General features: G+C 48.5%; 6 protein-coding genes across 11 annotated transcripts in view; 3 read left to right on the top strand and 3 right to left on the bottom strand.

The window, feature by feature from the left end:
• LOC126577385 (DENN domain-containing protein 5B) overlaps nt 1–172 on the top strand; it is a 26,016-nt gene extending 25,844 nt beyond the window's left edge. For all 4 annotated transcript variants that reach the window (XM_050238972.1, XM_050238970.1, XM_050238971.1 and 1 more), the window contains one exon: nt 1–172. This exon is cut by the window's left edge and continues 1,628 nt beyond it. The gene's annotated coding sequence lies outside the window, so the exon portion shown is untranslated.
• A 298-nt stretch (nt 173–470) lies between these two features.
• Nucleotides 471–27,500, top strand: part of LOC126577391 (glutamine--fructose-6-phosphate aminotransferase [isomerizing] 2-like) — a 67,709-nt gene continuing 40,679 nt past the window's right edge. Inside the window, exon 1 of one of the 2 annotated variants that reach the window (XR_007608335.1) lies at nt 471–4,056. Coding sequence is in view for 1 of the 2 variants with exons in the window: in XM_050238983.1 (XP_050094940.1) it covers nt 1,306–3,336 (2,031 nt within the window). In the remaining variant the exon portion in view is untranslated. Of the gene's footprint in view, nt 5,060–27,500 lie in introns of those variants that run through there. The other variant, XM_050238983.1, reaches the window with a different exon arrangement.
• Nucleotides 13,492–14,547, top strand: LOC126577413 (phosphomannomutase). The gene has a single exon (XM_050239025.1). The coding sequence runs from the start codon at nt 13,537–13,539 to the stop codon at nt 14,293–14,295; it is 759 nt and encodes a 252-aa protein (XP_050094982.1). The 5' UTR covers nt 13,492–13,536; the 3' UTR covers nt 14,296–14,547.
• On the bottom strand, nt 14,312–15,866 carry LOC126577404 (methylglutaconyl-CoA hydratase, mitochondrial). Its single transcript, XM_050239011.1, is given in 2 exon segments — nt 14,312–15,833; nt 15,835–15,866. Coding segments are annotated over 2 exon segments (1,185 nt in total). The 3' UTR covers nt 14,312–14,680.
• On the bottom strand, nt 16,006–17,181 carry LOC126577417 (signal peptidase complex subunit 3). Of its 2 annotated transcripts, XR_007608338.1 has the most exons (4): nt 16,829–17,181; nt 16,483–16,749; nt 16,234–16,413; nt 16,006–16,123 (listed from the first exon to the last, which is right to left on the bottom strand). XR_007608338.1 is itself a non-coding variant. In XM_050239033.1 (3 exons), the coding sequence occupies exons 1-3, from the start codon at nt 16,969–16,971 to the stop codon at nt 16,284–16,286; spliced, it is 540 nt and encodes a 179-aa protein (XP_050094990.1). In that variant the 5' UTR covers nt 16,972–17,180; the 3' UTR covers nt 16,006–16,283. The 2 variants fall into 2 exon arrangements, 1 of the variants encoding a protein (XP_050094990.1); XM_050239033.1 differs by having other exon boundaries at nt 16,006–16,413; nt 16,829–17,180.
• LOC126577387 (Ig-like and fibronectin type-III domain-containing protein 1) overlaps nt 26,895–27,500 on the bottom strand; it is a 101,469-nt gene continuing 100,863 nt past the window's right edge. The window contains exon 16 of the mRNA XM_050238973.1: nt 26,895–27,500. This exon is cut by the window's right edge and continues 1,004 nt beyond it. The gene's annotated coding sequence lies outside the window, so the exon portion shown is untranslated.

The following is a 27,500-nucleotide window of genomic DNA, read 5'->3' as shown; positions in this document are numbered from 1 at the left end:
AAGTCGAATGAATGAAAGAATGCCCCTGTGTGTGCGTATGCTTGCGTGCGTGCGATATAGCGATCCAAGTGGTACACGACTCCCCTCCAATTACCCTGTGTCTTCGTGAACATGGCATGTAAAACTAATGTGACGAAAATAAAACAAAACTCATAGTCGTTTCCAACCGAAACCCCCAGCATCGTTGGACAGCAGGTATTCTTCTGTGTCATGAAACCGAAATGCCGTTTTGTTATCATTTTTACATAAAGGTTTATTGTTAATATTTCAGCGTTGAAATGTGAAATTCTTCAACGGATTGTCGAACATACGCTGGTCAGACTACCATAGAGTAAGGCGAGGCTCTTCTGAGGGTAAGTAATTAATTTCAGTGAAATATGTTTTAGCAGCCCGCCAACGGTGATTTCAAACCGACTGCCAGCTCGCCTCGTTTGACAGCTGACACCCGGAATTGACAGCAGGTGGAAGCGCGCGGAAGGAGGAGGAGGGGGAACGACAACATCACGATAGTACACATCACAAAAACACCACTACCGGAAACTCCGGAATTCGTTTCAAGAGCAGAAAGAAAAGAAGGGAAAGCCCGTATCACGACCTAAGTCCGGGCCAATCGGTTCCTGTTCACGTTCTAGCCAATCCGTGTTCGGTAGCAGGGTGCGCTCCGCTGTGGTTGCCGCGTGTCAGTAAACGGTTTTTCGTGCACTAGTAGCCCTCATCATCATCCTCATCATCATCATCGTCGACGTAGGCCGTATTTAAAGTGAAGTGAGTAGTGCGTGTATCGGTGGCGAAGTTGGAGATCTGAAGAACTCGTCAAACCACCACCCAACATCACCACCCACCCCCAAAACGAATCGCCCACCCGTCGCCCGACGTCGTGGTCGTCGTCGTCGTCGTTGTCGTCCCCACCGCTCCAGCAGCGAAACGAGCGGCTTGGCACGAACACAAGCAGCCAGGTTGTTGGCCACTAAACAATAAACTTCTGTCGCCAACCCGCGGAAAGGCTCACTCTTCTGCGTATCGCGCTCGCGGCAACATCACCATTATCTCCATCGACCATCGGGGACACCAGCAGCTCCATCTCCGGCCCTGAGACACGTAAGCGAAACGGTTGGACGGTGCACGCGCGATCATCAACCCGGACGATCCCACACCACGGCCTGCTGCTGCTGCTGAGAAAGCGAACGAACTAGTGACGCGTGAATTGCGCTCGTGTGTTGTGATCAAAGTGAGCATCGCCGGAGTTCTCGCGGGCGGGGTTTGAACTGAAGCTGCTACAGGGACTGTTCCGCTAGCCAAGATAAGATGTGTGGCATCTTTGCGTACCTTAACTTTCTGACGCCGAAATCGCGGCGCGATGTGCTGGAGCTGCTGCTGAACGGGCTGAAGCGGCTCGAGTACCGTGGTTACGATTCGGCCGGTGTGGCCGTCGATGGACTGACGGCCGATGCGGGCATCCTGCTGTTCAAGCGCACCGGCAAGGTGAAGGTGCTGGAGGAGGCAATCCTGGAGGCGGCCAAAACGACGGACCTAACGGAGGCCTGCGAAACGCACGTCGGTATCGCGCACACCCGTTGGGCCACCCACGGTGCACCGAGTGAACTGAACTCCCATCCGCAGCGGTCGGACGATGGAAATGCATTCGTCGTCGTACACAACGGCATTGTGACGAACTACAAGGACATCAAGAAGTTCCTGGAGCTGCGTGGTTACGTGTTCGAATCCGACACCGACACCGAAGCGATCGCCAAGCTAGTGCACCATCTGTGGAAGCAACACCCGAACTACTCGTTCCGCGAGCTGGTCGAGCAGGTGATCCAGCAGCTCGAGGGTGCATTTGCGCTGGCCTTCAAATCAAAGCACTTCCCCGGCGAGTGTGTCGTAACACGGCGTGGTTCTCCGCTCCTCGTTGGCATTAAGGCGAAGACGAGTCTCGCCACCAACCATGTACCGATCCTGTACGGTAAGGGGCCACGCCACGGTTCGGTCGGTAATGTGCAGGTCGAACCAACGCCCGACAATACGGCCGATTTCATCAATCCGGGTGAGGAGGTTGAGTATTTCTTCGCCTCGGATGCGTCGGCCGTGATCGAGCACACGAACCGGGTGATCTACCTGGAGGATGACGATGTGGCGGCCGTCAAGGATGGTGCTCTCGGAATTCATCGGTTGAAGAAGAGCCTGGACGATCCGCACGCACGCGAGATCACCACGCTCAAGATGGAGATCCAGCAGATCATGAAGGGCAACTATCGGTACTTCATGCAGAAGGAGATCTTCGAGCAGCCGGAATCGGTGGTGAACACGATGCGTGGTCGTGTCAACTTCGAGAGCCGCAAGGTGACGCTCGGCGGCATCAAGGATTACATTCCGGAGATCAAGCGGTGCCGGCGGTTGATGTTGATCGCTTGCGGTACCTCGTACCATAGTGCGGTGGCAACGCGGCAGCTGCTGGAGGAACTGACCGAGCTGCCGGTGATGGTGGAGCTGGCATCGGATTTCCTCGATCGTAACACTCCGATCTACCGGGACGATGTGTGTTTCTTCATCTCGCAGTCGGGCGAGACGGCCGATACGTTGATGGCGCTGCGGTACTGCAAGCAACGGGGTGCCCTGATCGTCGGTATTACCAACACCGTTGGTAGCTCGATCTGCCGTGAATCGCACTGCGGTGTGCACGTGAATGCTGGTCCGGAGATTGGTGTGGCTTCGACGAAGGCCTACACCTCGCAGTTCATTTCGCTCGTCATGTTTGCGCTGGTGATGAGTGAGGATCGGCTGTCGCTGCAGTCACGCCGGCTGGAGATTATCGATGCGCTCGGTAAGCTGGATACGCACATCAAGCAGGTGCTGATGTTGGACCAGAAGGTGCTCGAGATTGCGCAGGATCTGTACCAGCAGAAGTCGCTGCTGATCATGGGCCGTGGGTACAACTTTGCCACCTGTATGGAGGGTGCGCTGAAGGTGAAGGAACTGACGTACATGCACAGCGAGGGCATTATGGCGGGAGAGTTGAAGCACGGACCGCTCGCACTGGTCGACGATACGATGCCGATCGTGATGATCATTATGCGCGATCCGGTGCATCAGAAGTGCATGAATGCGCTGCAGCAGGTGACGGCCCGGGAAGGCCGACCGATCATCATCTGTGAGGAGGGCGACCAGGAGACGAAAACGTTCGCCTCGAAGGCGTTGGAGATACCGCGCACGGTCGATTGTCTGCAGGGTGTGCTGACCGTCATTCCGATGCAGCTGCTGTCGTATCACATTGCGGTGCTCCGTGGTTGCAATGTCGATTGTCCGCGAAATCTCGCCAAATCGGTTACGGTGGAGTAGAGAGCAATGCCTACTGTGTTCGATGGTTCGACGGTTTGAAGTTGAGTGTGAAGATGTATCTCTGTGTCCTTTCGTGCGTGCGTGCATGCGTGTGCAGTTGTGTATGTGTGTTGGGTGATGATGGAGCGTTTCATCTCAGTCACCTTCTCCTACGGCGGGTGTCTGTACATGTGTATGTGCGTACGTGCGTATGCCGATGGGCAGCTGGATGAAATGCTTTTAAAATGCAAAACCACGCGTTTGGCTGTTAGAGTTCGTTTGGAAGGAGAAGTTTCAGTTTTGTGAACACAGTTGCCCCATAGGTTCCCCGGTTATTCAATATTTGATCAAGTGTGCGCGTCCAGATTTTGATGCTACTGAACATCACAATAGCGAGAGAGGAGAACTAGAAAAGAAGCGCCCCAAGCGGCTCTAAGCTGATCCGGGGAGGGGGGGGAGTATCTTAGTTTTAAGTACACTTCACGAATAGTAGAAGGAATATCAGTGCAATAGTGTGAGGAGGCACGATCTGGCGCATCCACGTCCGCAGAAACCGTTGTTACTCTCACATCAGCGGCGCACGCTCGTACCCGCATCTGTCTGCGTTTGTCACGATCACTATCATCGCCGGATTGATAACCGGTGCCGAGCCACTCTTATTCTCATTACTCTCCCGCCTCTCCTCGTCATCATCATCATCAGTATCACACATCATCGCCATCATAATTGTTATCACCCCTTGTGGTTCCTGGTCGCAACGCGTCGCGTCGGTCAGGTCGTCTGCTCATACACCACCCACCACACACAACGATCTGATCCGATCTGATCTGGTCGTCGCCAAAAAAAGGGCTCATTTCGGTGGCAGATTTTGACCTAATTAGATCGATTGCTGTTCGACTTTTGCCCCTTTTTTTGATTGCTTCAAGCACCAAGCACGCGTATCGTTGTCGTGTATCTCAAAACCGCCATTGTTTGCTGCTGCCCTGTTGTGCTGGTGGAGAATAGATGGTGATAGCCTACTAGTTTGTCAGAGGCAGCCGACAGCCAGCGTGCTCGATGCGTGACCACACCAGTGAGAATGGACCAAGCAGGTTGCCGGTGGTTACGACGGATTTGATAGATGATAGGGCGGAGGTTGACGTCGAGGCGCTTCTTCGTTGCGTTACTTCGATACCGTTCTCGAGAGGAATTTATTATTTTGATGTACTAGACAGAACACCACAGGCAGAAGAGGAGCCATTAGCAGCCGGCCTGCTGGGATGAATCTAAATTTTATTCAAAAAAAAAATTCAAGCGTATAATGAAAGAATAGTCATGAATGAGGATCAGCGTTACGGATTCTGCAAGAAATGCACAAGAAGGAAGAGCTTCATTCCACGTACGCGAGACGCGAGGCAATAAATTTGGGGGAGTGCTGTAGGAAGACGAATGGATCTTAGATATTCCAGTTAGAAGAAACAGAAGAAAAAGAAATAACGCAGTAAAAACTAATCCGGGAAGCCCTTGGGGCGATCACCGAGATTCCACGGAAGAGAGATTTGGCATGTAATTTGGATGTAATTAGTCGCATAAGTACACAACGAGCACACAGTTGTTGTTGCCGGGGTGGTTGCTGGTGGTATCTTCGAAGATACCGGGGAGCTGTGGAGCAATGGCCGGAGAGCGATGTTGTAGCGATAAGGCTTCGGACGAAATTATCTGTATATGAATAAAGAAGTATTAGTGCTTTTCTTTTTATTGATAACTGGTTGGTCTTGTCTAGTCTCGTCTCGTCGGTCAGTTTGTTAGCAGTGACACCGGAAGCGTCCAACGTGAAAGAAAATTTCCCTCCCTGCGCGAGCAGGTCCGAACCCGAACTTCGAACACTCGGCCAGGAGTCCGCTCTTCCGAGATATTACGTCCCCTCCTCTATCGTGGTGGGGGGGGGGGGGGGGGGGGAGGGGGTCTCGATGAATATTACCTCATCGTAGAGCAACCAGGGGGCCGGAGCGTCGAGTGGTCGTTAATGTTGAACTTTCTCTTCGTCGAGCCGTCGAGAGCTTTTGGCTTTTCCATTTCTTCCGGTATTCGATCCAGCCGACTGTGCCTTGTGGGGGATTTGTGGCGCGTAACCAGCGCCAGGGCACTACGCAAAAGTTACTTAATAGACCGCGACCGACGCGATGTGGGTTTGGTCTGTTTTCGACTTCGTTTCGTGCCTTTCAAGGCCACTTGGGATGGCGCGAATTGGTGGCACAGATTCGCATTTTCGGTTATCGTGCGCCCCCCCCCCCCCCGAGATGCGGCATCTCTCGTTCAAAGTAGCTGACGTAGTAGACTTTGCTGCTGCTATGGTGACGATGGTGTCAAGCCAGTGCTTGCTTTGTATGCGTTTGCTTATGCCGTGTACCACAACGCACCACTCGGTTCGGTACACCTCGTAGTACTTCAGATTTTACACACCATCACCAAGCAGCCTTCTACGATTGCATTCAACGGGGGGCTTTCTCTCCAGGCCGCGTGTGCACATGGCGTAATGGCATCGCATCGAGAGTGGTGGCCACGACGATGGCGGACACGCAGACACACCACCGACATCGACACCGACCGGCTCCTAACGGTAACTTTAATGGAGCGTAAGCTTGCACCGTATAGGATCCGCGTCCACCGCCTCGCGTTCCCTCTTCCGCAAAGTCCACTAACGGGTTGCGGTGCATAACGAGTTCCAGTCACGTAGAGATCGACCGTGCTTCCGTGGCCGCCCCCCACCGCCATCGAAGGGTACGTTTGTGTGCGTGTTTAGAGCGATTGTGTTTGAAGATCTGCATTTTCTTTCCCTGCGCTGGGGTACTCCAACGTCCAACATGCATCGCCAAGTAAGTGCCCGGGGGATCGGGTGCTTTGCGAGACCCAAAAGCCAATTCATCACGAACGCTTCTGACTGATGACAGCAACAGCACCCTGCCGATGGCCGATTAGCTATCGATGCTCATTCCAAACTCGTCTTCCCGGGGGCTGATAAGGCGGTTTTTGTTTTGGGATTGTTTCAGTTGAATTCCTTTGCCGGTCGGTCGGTTTTATCTCACTTGGACGCTAGAAGATAATTGATTTAATACTCGCGACAAATGAGGTATTGTGTAATCTTCGCCACCAGCCAGCTGTTTTCCTGTTGATGTTGGTCGGATTCTTGGGGCCATTGCGGCCATTTTTGATCACCAGTTTTAGGCGCCAAATTACGCATTTGCGGCCATCATACTTTGGTCTTTTAAAAGTCTGTTGCGTGCAAAACACAGCGATGTGTGACGACGCGCAGAGCGCATCTAATGACCTTCACGGGAGGGAAACGGTTGTTTGCTATTGACCATTACCGCCCCTTGCGTTTGTGATTCTAGCTACCAGGTAGGTGGTTCGGGAGAGGCGCTCAACTGCACCTTTCACGCGTGAGGCCTTCGGTCAAGTGCAACGCTAGCGAATGGCTGACGACATCCTTTAGTCTGCAAACTTTTGTTACCATCACTGGTACCATTCGTGGAAATGGAAACGAATTGGAAAACTACTCTAAAATTTAAAAATAGACTTGCAATTTTATTCTTTTTGGAAAAGTTTTCCTGAAGAAATAGTTTGTGTACCATTTTTTAATAAACATACATTGTAGTCTACTAATTTGCGAAATGTTAAAAAAAATCAAAAAATTACAAAAGAGGTCAGCATAAGTCTAACAACAAACTTACAGTGCAATAGAGATGTTAAAAACCGTTGAATCCTTGAAAAATTCTTGATTTTGTTTTCGCCTTCTCTTTGGTGTCTTTTAACAAATCATTTGCATCCACTAACAAAAAAATCTAATATGAAAGAATCGCGTCTTTCAAGTTCTTTGTTAAAAAAAACGCATTAAATTGGGATTTTTAATTCCTTATTCTATGCAAATTTATTACAAAGAACCTTGACGATCATTTTGATCCGCTACAGGAGCGACCGCCTTCTAGATCCCTCCCCACTAGTTAGCCTCTGGGTGCTGCAGTGTGCGGTCGTGGACGTGGCACCTTCCAACTCAGCTAGTGCCACGTTTCCAGGATATCTTCCCACCAGGTGACAGAATGTAGCTAAGCGAATTCGAGAACCAGTTCTACTACTAGTGCACCACGGCCGGGGTACGGACGGTATCGTATCGAAGGGAGGCTCCTCCATTAGCAGAATTTCAATTCGCTGGCGCCCAAACCAGTTCCCGTCCCAGTTGGTTTTTGTTTTTCGGGGTGGGGCGATGGACAAGTTTTCGATTTCGATGGCCTGTTCCCGTCTCACGACACCACCACTACCACCACCTCTCTGCCTCTTCTCCTCTTGGGCTCGCCAGCCTTGCGCAATCCGCTCTCCCAAATGAAGATTGTTGGTGCTGCTGCGGGTATCTGCGGGCTGGATTATAATTTCATTGCTGACTACTCTGAGATGGTTGTGATGGTGATGGTAGTGTGGTATCACTACCACTTACACTAGTGGATGGCTGCAAAACTAGCCTGCTGTAGCTATAAGGTATAGCTGCCTGTCACCAGCTTTTCACTTTTATCTCGTTAGCCTTGACATTTTTCCTCCTTTCCCTTCCTGAACTGAACAGACGATCGTTGGGGCATTGTGTCGTGTTGTGGCCCATAGAGGGAGAGGGCGGGGTGGTTGGGTCTCAAAACAACAAAAAAAAACGAGAAAAAAAATCAACGATCGCTCGCGAATGCTACCACACCAATCGACGTGTATTGGCCATGGTGGTAGCCATGTTTGCATTGATTTCACGCCTCGGTGGACCCCGCACTCTACGGGCGGGCGTATCAGACGGTCCGGGTGCATGAAGAAGGACTTTACAGAACGCCGTAGCACGCCGAAGTGAATGTTGTACCGGAGCAGGAAACTGCTGTGCACGATCACGATCACGAGTAGCTGTTCTTGTAGGATTGAGTTTGTTCTTGTTCGAAAGCAAAGTGACCATGATAACGTGAAAGGGCGCTCATGATTTTGGCCTCTCGGGAGTTCGGGAAAACGCAAATTCTTGCAGTGTATCCTTTCGTTGAAATGTTACTTTCATTCAGGTGCTTTGTAGGGTGTACAGTGGACGAATTTAGCAACTTATTCGTGTTACGTGTTGGTAACGCACTCTGCCTGGCCATGAGAACGAACTGGAAGGGAAGCTATTGAAAATTAGATACTAAATAAATTATTTGTTGAGTAATTCAACGACTCCCAGATTCAATTCTCCCAGAAAAAAACGAAGAATTCTACTAAAAAAACCTCATCATCTTTTAGTCTACGGCAACTAGATTATTTTTATTGACATTCATGACGCCATCTTTTAGTCCAAGCTCAAGTCGAGGAGCAATTCAACTAATCCGGTGCAAGGCAACTTGAAAAGAGGCATGTTACTATCTACCTATCACTAGTTGAACTCCACAGCGCTATACTATAATGCCCCGTGTATCAATCTGAACTCGAATCACTTACTTCCTGCAAATAAATCAAACAGACAGGGAGATTGAGACGTTACAGCACCACAACCTGTAGGGCAACTTCAGAAGACATCAAAAGCCTTCCGCCTCTCACCACTACAAGGCCTAGGAGGGACGTCGACGTCGATTACACGCTTACATTCTGCTGGTCGCAACAAAAGTACCCTTTGCGTTCTCGTATGACCAACAGCCGATCGTACTTTCGGCAGGGGAGCTTGCACAAGAATATCGCATGCCACCCCACCCCTAACCGACAGAAACCAAAAGTCCCCCGTGCTAAGTAGCCACTCGAAAATGGATTATCTAAGTGCTTGAAACCTAATAGCCTATGCCTGAGCATGTGGTCACTCGGTCGATTCGTTCAGGCGGAACCAATTTAGAACGTATTGCTGCCGCGTAGTTGACGAAAGGAGGGGGTATAGGTGAAAAGTGTCGGTCTAGTATTGCACCTTCCGCTCTACCGCTCCATCCGCGACACTGCAAATCGCATTGTACTTCAAGGATTAATTAACTACTTAGACGGCGTGGTGGACTGGCGCAAAGGGCACACTGTCTCACAATATGTTGCATTGCACGCGGCCACATGAAGGGAAAGGGTCCCCGGGTTCACCGACAACCGAACTACGAGCCAGCTACAGAGAGAGAGAGAGAGAGAGAGAGAGAAAGAGCAGGCGAGCGACCCAAAGTGGCTACAAAAGGTTAATGACTTCGCTTTTAACCGGGAACTACGACTTTGTCGCGTTTCGTGCGCCCGAGCACGAACTGTTCGAGGGATTGGGTCCATGGTTCGGTCCAGCATTACCTAACACGGGCCAGGCTGGCTGCAGCCACCATGATATCGTGGACCGTGTGGGCTGAACATGAGACCGCACCGGAGCGAGCAAGAGATTGACATGATAAAGCCGCCCGTCGCAACGACCATTTGCGCCATTTGCGCGATGTTGCCAAAGCATGCTTCGATGCTTCTATTGATTGGCGTGTAGCACCGTGAGCGGTTTTTTGTGTCCTGACATTTGCAAAGCTACGATGGTGCGAAGGTTCCCGCTAGGGCACTCGCTCGCTAGCATCCAGAAGAAGATGGAGACGCTTTCCCTTTCACCAAAGGCGCGAACGAACCACGCTGGAGGTGTGTGGGTCTGTGGGGATTGGTGTGTGGGCATTAAGACACCCAATTTGATCGGCACATCGAGAAGCGTTGAGTAACGGTATATGCATCGCAGAGATTGTGCACGGAAGATCGGACACCATCACCAGTGAGTTCATAATTGAAGACAGCGCAGTTCCTAGCTAGGAGAAGGTCAATGGACTCTCTTTTTATTTTCGCTGGGAAATGGTTCCCGAAAATTTGAACTCCCATCACTTGGTCCATCACTTCCGGAAGCTGCACGTAAGGATGATGTAAAGATGAGCCTCATAACACTCGTACGGTGGTGCATCTATCATGATGCAACGCACACCTCATTAACCATTTGGCTGGAGCCGACTTCGAGTCATTTGGCCAACCTCAAGTGCATCGCTTCCGCAAACCAATGGCAAACGGAAGTCGTACAATTTTACGATCGGACACCGGCGCATAACAGTAAGGTTAAAGTGTCACGAGTCCGGGGGTGAGTTCCAGGAGTTTATATCTTATTACGGGCGCGCGCGGGGGCCTGGAGAGCATCGATGCAAGATGGAAACCGGTTGATCACTGGGCTGCGCCGACATGACTTCTTCCTCTGTCTTCAGACGCAAACGACACACGCCCCAGGGGCAATCTAATCAACGCGAATGTGCGATTGTTCGACGAACAGGAGCAGCAGCAGGTGACCGATATGTTGACGAGATAGGTCCGGGTCTTTGCTTTCGATTCGATGGCTATCTCTGCACCGATGACGGCAACGCCGCCGCTTATCGATGTTGGTCAACAGGATTCGCCCATTTGCTGGGACAAGATCGAATGGGGACGATATATGGAGGGCGGGAGTGGCCGTGTTTGGTGCGCGGTCGCACCGCGGACCATTATGGTGCATTTTGCAGCCTTATTCTTTGCGCTTTTGCATCGATGACGTGGTGGCGTGGCGTGGCGTGCCGTGCGATCACGCAGAGGGCACATGATGCTTTTACCGGTTGGCTATTGGCCTTGGATTGGATCCACCTATGAATACCCGTATTTGCAATACAAAGCAGAACAGGACCGAAACAGGAAGTGCTTTAGTTGATCCTGTCCCGCACACATTATCACCGGGTGTATGCTCCCTGGTACAGGAAAACGAGAAAAACGTGCTGCTAGGTGCTAGGCTGTAGTACTGGTTCATGAAGTGGAGTCGTTGTTTCGCGACGATCGACGACGATGATCAATTGAAAATATTGTCTTCCGATATGTTGACGCAGATCGTTTACAATGCTTAAATGTTGATTTTGTTGAGGTAGTAAGGGTATAGTACAAGGCTTTCTTTATACTACCTTCGTTTTTATTCATTCTAGAGTTTCGTTAACAATCATGCCAATCATGAAGCCATTGACAGCGGAGTTAGCTATGTGTAAATGGATCATAGTAATCTTTGATTTCAAACATCAATATCGTGGCATTTAGAATTCTTTTGTAATAATCGAATGATAAAATTCCTTTACAAAACTAAGATTCATCCGCACTGCCTTTATAATAGTAGGCGCTGCACTTTGTTGTGTTGCAAGAGCCAGGAATTTCCAAAAAGGATTGAAAAGTGTACGTTTGGCATTTTTACACGTTTCAAGTAACGCTAAGTGGAAAAGGGAGAGCAAAATTTTGACAGAGAAGTCTCTGTATGCCTATGTTCTATAATTCAACTCATGCTAATGGTGTTTGCCATTCGATTCGTTCGTTTTCTGTCGATTTTGAGCATCTGGTTGGTCCCAAAACTGTACCATGACGCAAAGCTTTCGGTACGATTTGGTTTTCCCCACCCCAGGTACTAGTATTGGTACCTTGCAATGACCCTAAATCCATTGTGCTGCACGTTGTTTTCGCCTGATCAACCGACCGACTGATCTGACCACTTGTATCAATATGCCAGCTGCGCAATTCATCCGAGTGTTTCGTTTATGAATTTCTTTAGCAAGCCACGCGCCAGCCAGCATCTTAGCTGGCGTGGAACGAATGTTCGTCGCAGCAAGTGACATTTCTGGATGGAATTTATAAAAACTAAAACGCTTTTTATTAAAACTAATAAAATATACATAATGGGAACGTGAACCACAGCGAAATAGGAATCTCCACAACACAAACCGACTATTCCGGTCCGGGTTAGAGGGTGTGGTGGTCTGTTGCCTTTTTGTGATCGCGATCATGCCCCCCCGAGGAGCACGGGGCTGCTGCTGCTGCTGCTTCTGCTGTTGGAACAAGTTTTTCGTCTTCGTCGCGCCCCAAATCAGCAAACCACAATATTTCGTTGCACACGCGACGATGCCGTTGTCGAAGGAACATTTGGAGGAGGGTGACTTCATGCGATTTAAATCGACGATCGACGACGGCGTTGCATAACGTGTTTAGGATTGAAGCTGGAAACTGAATCTCAGCCATCGACTAAGCCATCGGAGAGGACCTGAAGCTGAATTCAACCGGTGGAATGGTGGTCCCGAAGGCTCGATTGGAGTCGTGTTATTACCTTTTCCTTTATTGCCATGCATCGGGGATCTAAAAATAGGCGAGCAAAGTGTAGGCGAATGCGCAGCCCTCCAGTACCTTTCGCTAGTTCAAAGATCGTCGCATTCGCCATAGACCATCGAAGGGTGTGAGCGAAAAAGAGGGGTCCAATGTGTTGCATAAATAAGAAACCCATCCACCGGCTACCGAAGACAACCAGCAACCGAGGTTTCGGAGTCGAAATGTGGCACCCAGCTGCACGCGAACAACCGTGCCAGCGCGAGGTCTGCTCCAGGTCGAATTACGTAATTTAACGGTACAGGCGCAACGCCGGGAGGTGATAGAAGGGGAGGGGGGAGTAGGAGGACCAAGTTGAGGATCAGGATCAGAGGTTTGAGCTTGAGCCACAAATGGCACCGAAAGAAATCCGAAACGAAAGAAACATGTCGCGCGCCAGCAAGCTGTCTGCGATCGGATTGATTTAAGAGATCAACCGGTGGTGGTGCTGCTACCATGCTATATGATCTAGCACCGTAAGAACAAGATCTACGATTAATTAACGACATGCAAATTGAACAGCTGGTACAGCGAATGAGTAATGCGGAACCGTGCGTTGAAGGTCTGTGGGCGAGAACGTATGCTTAAAGAATGCGATAATTAGCCGTTGGGCTGACGAGATGTAGAAAGTAAACGAAAGTACCACGTCAACTGTTCTTATTTGTCTGAGTAATCGTGAACTAAAATGCGGGGAAAAATCCGCACGAGCATGACTAACAAACTAGACGTACTGATAAGACGCTTTTAGCACCTTCCAACGTGGATTCGGTTGCATCACCGCATCACGATTCCTGCGAAGAAAAGTGCACACAATCGAAGAAATGAGAGGCAATCAATTGAAATTTCTAAAAGGAAATCATAAATTAATTTTAAAAAAATCGTTCTGAATAAACCAAAAATTATTTCCTCAACGCCTGCTGCGGGTGCGATTGCGACGCAACCATCGAGTAGCCCCTCGAGAGCGGAGCTTTCGCGCGTTCCACGTAGATTTTGTTTACGCCGTTGAGCTTTCGTGGAATGTTTACTTTTGTGCGCGCTGGCAAAACGGTGCCGGCGAAGGTGTTGAACAGTTGCGCAAACTTGGCGAAAATGGAGCTGAAAAAGGACGAACTGCTGATCCTGTTCGACGTAGACGGAACACTCACGCAACCACGGGCCGCCATCGAGCAGGAAATGAAGGAGTTTCTGTACGGGGATGTGCTACCGCGCGCTACGCTCGGTGTCGTCGGTGGTTCGGATTTAGAGAAGATGTGCGAACAGCTGAACGGCCGGGAGTTCCTGACCAAGTTCCACTACGTGTTCCCCGAGAATGGGCTGGTGCAGTACGAGGCCGGCCAGGAAGTGGGCAAAGTCTCCATCAGCCAGCAGCTCGGTGAGGAGTCACTGAAACGTTTCATCAACTTCTGCCTTCACTACATTGCCGATCTGGAGCTACCGATAAAACGGGGCACCTTCATCGAGTTCCGGAACGGGATGCTGAACGTGAGTCCGATCGGTCGTAACTGTTCGACGGAGGAACGCAAACAGTTCTTTGCCTACGATGCGGTTTATAACGTGCGCCAGAAGATGATCGATCGGTTGAGGGACGAGTTCGGTGAGCTGGACCTCACGTACAGTATCGGCGGGCAGATAAGCTTCGATGTGTTCCCCCGGGGGTGGGACAAAACGTACTGCTTGCGTCACGTGGCCAAACGAAAGCCGGAATTCCGAGAGATTCACTTTTTCGGAGACAAAACTGACCCGGGCGGTAATGACCACGAGATCTACAGCCATCCGCAGGTGATTGGCCACCGGGTAACGTCACCGAGCGATACGAGGGCCCAGCTGGTGGAACTGTTGCGATTGTGATCCTGCAGCGAAGGTGTTTGTGGAATGCTTCATGATTGATACTTTATTCATAAAGTGTTTCGTTCGCGGTTCTCTTGATGATGAACTTTGTTATCATTGCTGGCACACGATTTCGCGGAGTACGTACGCGGAGGATTCTAGTTCTGGCCACTTCGAGCTACCAAATGTATAGAAAGAAAGGGGGGGGGGGGAATTGTTACACAATAAAGAGGAAGGGGTAGTAATGTATTCCGCGACGGCGGAACCTATAAATGCACATTGTGTTATCTTTCAGTTCTCGTTGGTCTCCTGCTATCACAGCGCGTCAAACGGTTCGCGATTGAGTCACATACACTTTACGTTATCCTTTCCTAACGGATACCGGTAGAAACCTGGGCCTCTGGTGCTATTCTCCAATAAAGTTGGGCTTACGCTTCTCCGCAAAAGCGCGCAATCCCTCGAGCCGATCCTTGGTCGGGATGACCTGGGCGTAGCACGCTTCCTCGATCGCGTACCCGGTGCCAATGTCCACCTGAAGGCCCTTATCGATCGCCTTCTTTGCCATTCGCACACCGACCGGACCGTTCGGAACGATTTCCATGGCCAACTCGATCGCTCGCCGGTACGCGGCATCGCCTGCTTCGTTCGGTTGCACCGCATGGTTCACGATGCCGAGCGCTTTCGCTTCCTCGCCACTGAACTGGCGCGCCGTGAAGATGAGCTCCTTGGCGATGGCCGGATTCAGAATGCGGGGCAACCGTTGGGTACCACCCGCACCCGGAATGATGCCCAGCTTCGTCTCGACCAGACCGAGCTTCGCGTTGGTCGCCACTACACGCATATCGCAGGCCAGTGCCATCTCGAGGCCACCACCGAGCGCAGCACCATCGATCGCAGCAACCACGGGTGTGGGCATCTGTTCGATGTTGACCATCATTTGGCGCAGTTTCGAGACGAAACGGCTCACTTCCTGCGGCGTGAAAGTGGCACGCTCCTTCAGGTCCGCTCCGGCACAGAAGATACCGGGTACGAGGCTGCGCAAGATCACGACGCGCACGTTCTTATCGTGCGCCAGAACATCGATCGCTTCGAGCAACTGCGTCACGAGCGATTTGCTGAACGAGTTGCGTGCCTTGGGGCGGTTCAGGCCGAGCACCGCGATACCCTGCTTGTCCTCCTCGGTCAGGTAGGTCAGCTGCAGTTCCTGGTTCGGTGCAACTCCTGCTGGTGTTTCCGTCGTCGTCGTCGCGAACGTGCGCAGTGGATTTGTCCAGCGTTTCGCGATCGAACCGCGAATGGCCAGCGTGGCCACCGTCTTGATCAGCATACTGACCACTTCACTCCAAACGGATTCAAACGGGTTTAAACGAAGATCGTGTACGTGTGAGTCGTCGCTGCTGTTTCTGGTGATTGTGGTGCGACGATAGACGAGATTACATAAGGTTGAACGTTGGTATCGCTCTGGAGTCGTTGCGGCGGTCCGAGCATCCGAGCGAGAGGAATCAAAACAACTTTTAACGTGGATCGAAGTCTCCGGTGGGGGTTGGTGGGGTATGGCAGAGCAAGAAAGTGATCTTTATGGCAAACGCCATTCAAGCGAGCGGGGAGCGGGGACTACGTGTGGAGCTGCACGTGCGTGCGTGCGTTGATCTCACTCCAGCGGCGGCGAAAACCCCGATTATCAATCGATCATCTCGTGCGTACGTGCATCCGATCAGCTGTTGAATCCAATTCGTGGTACGAGATGTTTTCGAGTTTTTATTTAAATTTTCTGCCTCACGTAGAAGCCTGTTTTTTAAGAAGTCTCTTTTCCCTCCAATCTTAGCCCGGCGCACTTCTATCGTTCGCACTGAAAAATGTTGAAGATCGACAGGACGATCGAGCTGGTGGCGGCCGGTATGAGCTGAGCGAGTTCCTCCGCTTCCCGTTCTTCGTCGCGCTTCCGCTGCAGATACTCACTGACCACGGTGCGGTAGGACGACGGTGAAGAGGTCGACGAGCTGCGCCTACTAGACCGGTGATGCGATGTAACCTTCGGGAAACTTAAAGGAATGGTGCCCGTGAGCGAACACACTCGGCAGTAGGCCAGCGTTAGGGATGATGTTCCACGAGAGCGTTAGCGTGACGTTTTGGTGTCCCCTGAGGAGAGGGAAAAGGGAATTAACGATAACGAAACCGGCACCGACTGCCACACGCTATGATGCTCACTTCAAACCGTTGCCATCATCCCAGAAGTAATACTTGGTGTTCATGTTCTTGAAGTCGAGATTTGCGTTCTCGCCACGCAGGATAATCTTGTCCCATAGTACCACCTGGTTGAGCGCGTTCTGTTCCGTGGTGTACTCCGCCGTGAGATAGAGAAACAGTTGCTTCACGTTCCAGTTGAACAGCGGGTTCAGATCCGAGCCCAGATCGAACGTGATGAATCCGAGATCATTCTTTTCCCTCGATGCGCTAAAATCCGGCACATTTTTCCTACGAAAGAGAAAAAGAAAATAACCAAAACATTAGGCTTACGTGGCCCTAACAGATGACCGCTCGCCGCAAGACTTACACCAGCACTTTCACCGTGTTGATCTTGGCGTCCGTTCGGTAATCGTAGAAGAACGTCGAGGCGAAGCAGCAGAAGGTCAGGAAGGACAGGACACTGAGCGAGTACGCCAGGATAGCGTTTCCTCGAGTCATAACCGTGTGCATCTTGTGCGAGTGGAGTGTTGCCGGGTTTCTCGGAGAAGAAGGAAGCTACAGCGCACGACCGTCTGCTAGTGACGCACCACAAGGATTCGGTGCGGAGCCTGGCGTTCGTTCGGCAGTGTTTTTAGCGAACGACCGTCGCGCGATAAACAAAAACGAAGGCCGAAATTATCCTGGAAAACCTGGCAATTTTTCCGGCGACAAATCCGAGCTGTTATTGACACGAAAGCAATCAACTGTCAAAAACGGTCACAAAAAAAATGAAGGAAAACGACAGTTGTCACTTATGACAGATTCAGCTCAGTGAACATTTTGAATAAGACCAGTGAACCGTTACGTTTTGAACCAGCACGTGATTTAGAGGAAGTTTTTACTCATTAGTAGCCCTCTTTTCTATTGAGTGTTATTGTTGGTGCACTGGTGTTTATGCACTTTTATAAATTTTGTATAATTCTAAATTCTAATCAGGAATTCCATAATGCGATCTGTGCACGTGGTGCATTCAAGGTTCGTTGGTCAGTGTAGGAGAAAGGTGATCAATATAGCTAAACAAATATTATTGATCTAGAAATTTATGCGAAAATAGCTTTACTGGGACTCAGTAGACGACTACAAATGTATAAATTGAATGGTACGATGCTGAGCAGTTCCATAACAGGAATTTATATTAAAACCAAAAAAAGAGGACTTTCTAACTTACAACAACTAGTTGTATATTTGATGCCTGAAGACTGAGCCAAACTACTACAAAAATTAGAAAAACAAATATAAATGTCCAATAAGCTCTCGTCTTCATAACAAATACACAAACCACGCACTCGCTACACTATCGGCTACACAATCGCAATCTGTGCGTTAACTTTGCCTCTCCAAACAGTGAACCAAAAGCGAAGTGAAACATTATCACAGGCCATAAACGAATTGTTTGACTATTTGCCGCTCCAAAGCACAAACACATACGCCACGTCCTAAGGTTGCGAGAGCGCACCCTTCATGCTGCCAATCTGTTGCACCGACAGTAACAGCAGCAGCGGCCAGCTTATCGACGCGTTTGCACCCGTTTTCCGGTCCGTGATGATCCGACCGAAAGACAAAGCAAACAGGGCATGGAGCATGGCTCCATGGACCGGTCCACACCGAACTGACTGACCATCGGATGGCACACCGGACCGACCCGAGGATGCCGAAATCGATTTTTTAATGTTCCTGTAAACACTTCCGCTCAGCACACGCAGAGCTGCTGGTTCACTCCGTACGTTCGAACAAACTGTTTGACCAAAAAAATGGAAAGGACCACAGAAACCGGCTGTTTCGATCGTCCGCCCCCCCCCCCCCCCCCGAAAACCGAATAATCCTTTCTCGCAGGCACACCATTGCCACGGTGTAATCGTGGCATGTCCTGGCAACATCCCGCTACTAACTGACTGCGAGGTGCGACAGTGTGCAGATGGCATGGCGCATAGTTGTACATAATTTATGGAAGTATGTCTAGCGGGTGGCCTGTCTGTCATTCAGCTCGCCTGACGAAGGATACTCGCACATCATTTCCTTGGCCCATCGGCCGGGCGACACGACATTTCGGATTCATTTACTGTCGGCCAAACCCGGGGAATCCGAATGTGTTCTAATTCCTTAATCCCGCTAGGCTTTACTAGCCTGAAACACTCGCGTTGACCTTTTTGGAGTGGGTCGAGGCTAGCTTAAGGTGTTTGTCAAAATTGTAACACACCGCGACCAATCCGAGGGAAGCGGCTTTAAGTGGACACTTTGTCGTCGGCATTAAAGGGGCACCAACGCGAATCATCGTGACTCCATTCCGTAACTTTAACAATCGCTTCACACCAGAGAGAGAGGAGCCGATCCGTTCCGCAACCGTGAGCCATGGCACACTTTATATTGTTCGATTTCTTTCCATCCACCAGGGAGCACCGCATCGTCGCAGCAGGCCGCATGCAGGCGCGGAATGCGCCATTTTTCTGCAGCTGCATGCTGCGTATATGGGTGCTGCAGTCATTGCATCGACACCACCAACCCCTTTTTGGTGCCGACGGAGGGCCAACACCATCAATCTTTACGTCGCTCTCGAAGCCCTTTCGTCCTCGTGTTGCGCTTGTGTTCTTCGGCCACGGACCTGCTCCGGGAGTGTGTGATGCTTAATTTAATATGGATTCTGCACCCTACCACCAGACGGAAGTACATTCTACGCGGGACGCTCGCTCAACTCGCGCGGTTCCAGACGAAGCCGAACGAGCGAGCAAGCGAGCGAGCGAGGACAATCCGCTTAAAAGCCGTCGCTGCACTGCGAAAGGTTAATTGTTGTTCCCGGATGCGTAGAGTGCGCCTATATTAAGGTGCCCTGGGTGTGTGCGACTGTGTCTCGCCATTATGTGCCGTCACATTAAGTTCCTTTCGTTTTGCAAAGGCTTTTTCCGTTTCCGGTGCTACTACTGCGGTGCCACCACAGTCAGCCCAGTGGCTTGGCTTGGGTTGTCGGACACTCCCTCGAGACCGGGACCGATCTAGTGCCAGTTGGGGAGAAGGATGGAGGATGGACCGGAAACGGAAAATTCATTGTCGATGGTCGATGGTAATCATTCGGTTTCCGTGCGCTTCCCGTGAATCGATTATGTGTGTGCGCCTTTCTCTAGCTGATTCGCTGATTTATGGGCTTCGCACCCTCTTTATGGTTCTGTGTCTGAGGTCCCCCCCCCCCCCCCCCCTTTCCGTAGCAGTCCATGCGGTGTATGCAAATGTGGAATGAAGCCTTCGATTCAGCTAGCATTCAGTGAACAGTAGCTTCCATTCGGTTGCAACAGGAGTAAGGTCCATTAATGAAAGTCATTACAAAAACAAAACGGCAACAAGCAGGATAGAAAATTTCACATCACCTTCATCTTTTACCAGGTACCGTGCATATGAAACCGCCCTATCCGGTGTTGTAATGGCTATATCTACGCCAAATGGAGATGTTAAGCCATTGTAAGTGTTTTATTTTTTTCATTAGACATCCGTTAAACATAATCGGTGCGCAAATTTTCTGATTTAAAACTGTGACAAATATTGTTATTGAGTACGGAATTGGTTGTTTCGTTGGGATCGCATAGTTTGTAAGACTATGCGATCCCAACATCGTTGATTTTCTGCGTCCATTTGAAAAAAAAATGGGCGACAGAATCACATCAAATGCTTATTGAAGTGTATGGTGAGCATACTTTCACGGAAACACAGTGCAAAGTGTGGTTTAAAAATTTTAAAAGTGGTGATTTTGATGAAAGAAACGAGGATCGCAACCAGCGACAGCGGAAATGTTAGAAACCCCCAAATTGTAGGCCTTTATTGGGCAAAACGGTTACTAATGACAATGTTTTCAAGCAACAATGAATCAATTTTGAACCCAAACTTATGAAGAAATGGACCGAAATATACGAACGCATAAAAATGGAGCGATTTTGTTCGTAGAAAATGCTCTACCATACCGAGGAATACTGGCCAAGGACACGGTACAAAGCCTTAATTGGAAATAATTACCACCTGCGGCTTACTCACCAGACATTCATTTGCACCGTTGGGACAAGTAATGGCTGAGCAGCGCTTCCGGTTTTACGAAAAAAAAATGCATGGGTGATTGGTTCAATACAATAGATTGGCGGTTTTTTTATGTGGCAAGACATCCATAAATTGCCTGAGAGATGGTTAAAATGTGTAGCTAACAATTGCCATTACTTTGGAGAATAAATGTTGCTCCATTTTCCCAGAATAAACGCGTGTTTTTCGCAAAACAAAAAGGTCGGTTTCACATGCATACACCTGGTAGGCGGTGTGATGCACGCTAGGGACGCTGCCACCATGCGCCTCCATCAAAAACAGTCATCCGCCACCTAATTTGCATCTGCACGATTATGCACTAATTCCTGGACAGCACGGCAAGGTCTATGGCTGTTTACCGAACAAATCGAGCCCGAATCGGAGGACACCAATTCAATCCTGTCACCACCTAGCATCGGCTCGAGCGATGGCAAGGTAAATATTTGCTCAAACTGCTCCTGTGAAGCAAACAAAGGAAACAAATAAACATTCAAATTTGTTGTCCCAATAACAACACCGCAGTGTTCGAGGCTTGATTTTGATTAGCTCGCTCTCTCTCTTGTTACCGGGGACGGACACAAACCAGCAATCAAACAATCGATTCCGTCAAAAAGCCATTCGCCATTTCAGTCCATTCCGCGGACATTTTATGCAACAATTATGGGTCGCTAATCCGTTTCACCACCACCACTGACCATCATTAAAAACGGATTAAGAGTCAAACACACACCAGGCACACCAAGCACACGGTACGCAAACACATCATTGAATGCAGATTAGTCGCCCGGGGGTCGACTTTGTCAAGATTGCTCTCGAATGATCATGATTTATGTGGCATAACGTTGGGAGTTGGGGATTAGTTCCAGTCCGGAACCGGGAGCGACACAAGCCGAGGCAACCGAGTTGAAAGAACGACCGAGTTGATCATGATTGAAAGCTAACAAATTAAATTGCTTCGGCCAGCGTGTATCCGTGCCACCAGCGCATCCGTACGTGTCTGTCCGTGTATGTGTGGTTGGTGCAGGGAAAGTAGGAAAAACCGGAAACAAATAAAGAGCAAAACTCTTGGGCAAATATTGAATCCCTCCTGCTTCATGCTTCCTGCTCCCTGCTCCATGCTGCTGCTGGTGTCTCCTGGTTCTGGTGGTTTTCGGATGTGTCCAAACACACGGTTGCACGGTTGTGACCGGTGGCGGTAGCGGTTGCGGTCGTGCTTGGTTTGATGGGCTTTTGGCTCTCATTTCATCAGCCTCGTACGTGACGGGAAGTGAATTAATTGAATTTATTATTTACAGCACAACAGCAGGAATCATGCATGCATCATGCACGCAACGTAGCGTTGTACACCGAGCGCTTGTGCGACGCGTCGCCGATGGTGGACCACATCGGAGCAGCAGAACCGACTAGCGTGCCATAGTGCTTAGTGGTGGAAAGTTGGGTAAGTAATTAAAATAAAAAAAAAGCTTAACATAATTGTTGCTACATGCGGAAGTTAACCTTGTTAAGGTTGTTAGCGTTCGGTAAATAGTTTTTAGCTGGCAATTAAAATTAATTTTGAATGCAAAGGGTTCTTAGGGGGAGGGGGGGGGGGGAGGTGCAAAGGGTAAGAGATGAATTCTAAAAGAAGAAAATAAATATTAAACATTATTGGGAAAACTAGCAATAGTGAAAAACAAATTATGTTATCGCTAAGCGAAGGATGCCCTAATCAATATGCAATGCAATATTTATCGTTAATAATAGTCACAATATGCTATGGTTGATTGAATAATACAAATTGATTGTTCTGCAATCTTTACGTTGTTAAACCCGGCTAGAAATTGACTTGAGATTTTCTGTCAATGTTTCGACAGTCAATTTAGCGCCTTCACTATTAAACTATCAACTACAAAACATGTATCAGGGCAAGATTGAAATAAAACTTTGCAATTTTTCAAATGTTTTTAATAAACAAAAAGTTAATGGCCGCTCAGACAGAAAGCCAATTAAAGAATGAACTACAGACAGTCTGATAAAATAAATTCAGATTTTGAAAATAAAGTATGTTTTATGTTGCTTTTCATGTTATAGCAACATAAAACAGAACAGTGAAGAATTAAACGTATAACAAAATTGTACAAAATTGATAAATTTAACTGAAAGCATGAAAATAAACAAAAGAGCACCATCACAATTGATTTCATGAAAACAAATAAATTTTGAATGATTAGATAACGAACAACAGTACCAAAAAAGGGTATTTATCTTGTTATGTTTTCAGACAGTGTGTAATATAAAATCTGTATAAAATGCAACAAAGTAACGAAACGACAAAAAAATGAATCGATCCAATACCACACTCCGCAGCTACAAAACCCGCATCAAACCTCGGACTCACGTACGGTGATCGATTCACAGATTTTCGCCCCCAAAATTGGCATATCGATTGAAGAAGCATCACTTTGCACATCCCTATACCTTCCAAGCTAACCCAAAGGTACCCGAAGTAGAATACGGTTGCTACGTGTCGGGGCACCGCAACGTCGCCATCACCATCATCGTCACCACTGGAGAACATATTGCGGCCCAAAAAAGCATGTTGCGATTGTAAGTAGTACCCCGGAACCCTTTCACCGTGGAACACGTTTCTCACCTGTTGTCGGAGGAGAACGAAGTGGTGCAGCTGATGCTTTCGGTTGTTTCCGATCGGAGCGGAGTTTTTCGGAATTTGTTTCCTTTCAACACGTCCTCTCGTTGGTGAGGTAGATGCACATTCCAAGACAGTTTCGATTCCGGGACAGTGGTACAGTGGATGACAGAATGAAGGCACCACAATGCGATGTTCCGCTTGTAGGATGCATCTAGTTGACCGCTCAATTTGCTTTGTTAAAACTCGACTTTAGAACTCCAACTAAAAAACAAAATCAAAACTTTCTCGCTAAAACTATTCTCGAACTGTACTCGGGCTTTTGTTCCGGTGCATACAGACCGACCGGTAGTTAGCACTCGGACCTGTGCAAAAGTAGTTTTCGATTTGGAACAACACTTGCGCGTTCCACCAACCTTACCACCGCCATCGGAAGCGAGAACAATTTCACCTGGAACGACACGTAACGTGCTCAATCTCTATTCTCAGCCAAGAGTAGTTGGCGGAAGCATTACCCGGGACCGGGAAAGAAAACGGAAATAGATATATCGCTCGGTACACGAGTTTTTCGTTGTTCGTCGATGGCAATTTCTCGCTTTTCAACAGTTGGTGGTACTGCACCGCACGATGCATTACACAGCGAGGATTACTTGGATGCAGGGAAGGAAAGTTCGTGGAGCACCACACAGCAGGCCGCTGATCGTTGGTATCCATGCAAGCTGCTGGTTGTTCTGCGGCGTTGCATTGGAATGCTGATCGGTTTCCGGACAATTCTTCGGATGACTTGAGTTGCCGTAGTTGGTATGTAGTTTGTGGTTTTCGAGACCCCCATTGCGGTTGCGGTTCTGATGTGAATTTTTATTTTTTTTATTATTTTTGTTGAACTACAAAAAAAAAAGGACAACGAATGTCCACTCATACGTGATAGGTGAGAAATGGTTTTGAATGTTTAGCAACTCACTCGCTCACTTGAGCCGATTTAGAATATTCATTTTCACTTGTTTCAAAGTTCAAGCGGAAACTCTTCCGATTCTCCGTTATTCCACAACAACTGCTCTCAGGCTGATCCCGCCACAAAACAACCGGGACCATCCTGATGGATAGATGGGCTGAGGCTGTGCCCGAGTCGTTGTAGTCGTCAACAGACTGGGCTACCGGATGTCACGATCCGTAGCCAAACTTTTCGACGAAAATTTCACACTTTCCCAGACACCAGCTGTGCCCTGGTGTAGCCGGTAATACTTTTATCCGGAAACTAGAAACTGTATTTCTGCTAGAAACCACACGCACACGCTCACAGACACACGCATACGGGACTCATAAATATGCCACCAACACCGCCCCGTACCCTAACCCTACCTGTTGGTTGGTTGGAAACATGAATGGAAAACCATCCGAGCACAAAATATGAAAACACACATGACAACGAAGGTGGATGCTCCTGCTGCATGCCAAAGGCCAAAACAAAATACTAAAAAAAAATGGAGAAAAAAACGCTCTCCGATGATAACACTATCCGTCCACAGGACGCAAGCAATCCCCGTCACCGAGATGAGCACTTTTGCCTCGATTTTGTTGAGAGAAAAGTTTCCCTCGGGAGGAGTGGGGGAGGAGGGTATTTTCCGCCGCCACATATGAGGCAGCGTCTGAGTGGGCAACTGGTCGATGCTTCCGGTGGAACTCAACTTTTTCTACTTCCCGACGCAGACGACACCATTTCCTTTTTGGTTTTGCATTTCATCACTTCTGGTCGGAGCAAAGTTTCTTGACTTGAAACTTTCACAAAACTCCAAGCTCCTTCTTCCTCGCAAACATGCTCTCGGACAGTACAGGGAGTGCACTTTCGAGTCCATGGTAACTGACTTTTGGGAGGGAAACCGGTACAGTCCTTGAGAGGACACTTTTTCTAAACAATTCTCTGCCGGCAACCGGGAATGGAACATGACGACGATAAATTCAGCTCGTCATTCGGAAGTAGACAACCGACGTAATGGTTTTCGATGCATCCATCTCCGGACTTGTCTAGATGTTGCGCCAGTCAGGCCGGCGGGGTTGTTGGTTGATTGTTATCAGACGCGTATGCAAGATGGAGGAGGAATAGGAAAAGAGGCGAATGCCAATCCGCGCCATTGCACACGGTATACGATTACCACGGTTGGATTGTTTCGAGACGAGAATTGCCACTTGACGTGCAGTTCTAGGGGCGCATCACAATGCTGCATGACTGATGCCCTGACCGGGGACGGGACGCTGCCATGTAGATGGATGGCGTTGTTGTGGTGATTTCTTGGCTGCTCAGGTAAAGCAGGAACCACGTCATATTGGACTCCCTGCAGTTGGAGAACGGTGCATTGGCGTGTGTTTGATTATTTGTCGATTTCGCTATTTTATGATTCTTCGCGGGTGCTTGCAATTGAACTGTGGTGCTTTGCGATGTGCCAGGTTGAAAATGATGTGCACACAGCTATTATAGCACAGGGAGATTGCAGATTTTCTGTTCAAATGAGAACATTTTCTCTTTTATCGAATGTAGAGAGTTAGGTGTATTAAATTGAATGAATAAATTTCTTATAAGTGGAAATATTGGAGAACTCGAGTGCTTTTAGTAACAAAATCTGGTAGAAATATTGTAGGAGCCCTTTTTTTTGTAAAATATTAGTACCAAACAAGTAGTCAACAGTTGAAAAATAAATCCAAACATGGCTTGAAGTAGTTTGTCAGAAATGTTGCTGTTGAATTTAGTTCGAGATCTCCGCGATCGAGAATATACTTTTATTCGCGTCGCCTCGTCACTCTACTATACTAATTTTGTGAACTAAGAAGTGAATTAAAATATACTCGATCGCGATGATCTCAAACTAAATTCAACATTGACTTCTGCGGGCCGCAGAAGAAAGTAACGGCCAGTCCACGGGACATTTCACCACACAATTTGGTGGTACATGGTTTTATTTAATTTGTTTTTTCCCACCAACAGTGCCAGAGAGGTAGGGATACTCTCCAAAAATGGTCACCGCGCCGGGAAAACGAAATGATGTAGTTCCGTTGCCCAAACCCGATGATGGAGGCGCCAGGTAGCCGGTACTTTCGGGGGTTTTTAATCGAAATTAAAATCGCTAAATAACGCAGGAATCTCACAATCCATTCCGTGGTAAATGTTGAAATGTTGAATTGCATTGCAGGTATATCATCAATCTTCAACCTGTTTATGCAAAGGTTAAGCAGTTCCTCAACCAAGCACAAGTAGATCGTGCAAAAATGGCATATTGTTCACAATATTTATTGTTATTTAATTGAGTAAATTATGAAAAAACCAAATAAGCCATTCAGCGGATCGAATGAGGATAAACTCTTTGAAGAGAGAATGGAGAGTACGATTGTTTCTAAATCATTATTCGTTTAGAACACATAGCATTTTAGTATTGCATAGAAAATTAAAAAAAAGGGTAGGACTTATCCAAAACTATCTTTAATAAGTCCGTGTCAATGTTTCTACGAAATATCTCAGTATAACCACACAATTGGCGTCAAAGTAACTGAGGCACATCATATAAAAGTGAGGAAAAATATGTTCATCGTTCTTTTGTGTCAATCGAAATAAACAACCAACAACACTTACCCATTTCGCTCGTCTCAATGTTTCGTGATATCCAAATCAGTTCCGCATCACACCGCTCCTCTTCATTTTATATTTTTTCACATTTTTTTTATTAAAAAACTATCCTCAAATTTATTGCTTCAATCCACTGCATCACGCCATCATTCGCTTCCTCTTCCCCAGTCCAACCGGACCTCTCGTCGTCTTCGAAAACATAATACATGTTCACAAGGGATTACCGCCCCCCTCAGACGCTACTCGCTACTCCCTCCTTATAGTACAAACGTCATCGTGCGCCTCCCGCTAAAAGTATGCAACGGATGTCCATTTTTCTTCCTTACCCACCCATTTGCTGGGTGCTTATTGCACCGTTTTTTTTTGCCTGGCTCTCGATAACCAGCCCTGGTACATGCGTGGTCATCGATTGAACTCTTTCCTTCATTTTCCCTAAAACTACAATCACTTTGCACTCCACTTGCCCCGCCACGCGCCATCCATTCCGTGTGTTTTGTGCATTTGAAATGGGATTCCTAGCGGGTCCCCTCTCTTTTTTGCCAGCCTCGCTGACCATGTGTTCCGTGTTTCATTTGAGTGTTGGTGCCTGGCGATACATTCCGGCCGGTGCCGAGGTGCCGCTAGGCGTGCTACTATGTTGCGTTTTACATTAAACTAAGCTGTGGGTGTAAAGTGGGTGTATGAGAAGGCATGTTACACATGCCACTA

The sequence above is a fragment of the Anopheles aquasalis genome, chromosome 3 (genome assembly GCF_943734665.1).
Source record: "Anopheles aquasalis chromosome 3, idAnoAquaMG_Q_19, whole genome shotgun sequence".
Taxonomy (NCBI): Eukaryota; Metazoa; Arthropoda; class Insecta; order Diptera; family Culicidae; genus Anopheles; species Anopheles aquasalis.
The sequence above is the reverse complement of the archived record's forward strand: the minus strand, read 5'-3'. Positions and strand labels throughout refer to the sequence as shown.

Bases quoted from the DNA above. Each gene is read 5' to 3' on its own strand.
- LOC126577413 (XM_050239025.1), top strand. From the start codon at position 13,537: ATGGAGCTGAAAAAGGACGAACTGCTGATCCTGTTCGACGTAGACGGA.
- LOC126577417 (XM_050239033.1), bottom strand. From the start codon at position 16,971: ATGCACACGGTTATGACTCGAGGAAACGCTATCCTGGCGTACTCGCTC. The intron at 16,750-16,828 runs GTAAGTCTTGCG...TCTCTTTCGTAG, and splicing joins AACACGGTGAAAGTGCTGGT to GAAAAATGTGCCGGATTTTA. The intron at 16,414-16,482 runs GTGAGCATCATA...CCCTCTCCTCAG, and splicing joins GATGATGGCAACGGTTTGAA to GGGACACCAAAACGTCACGC.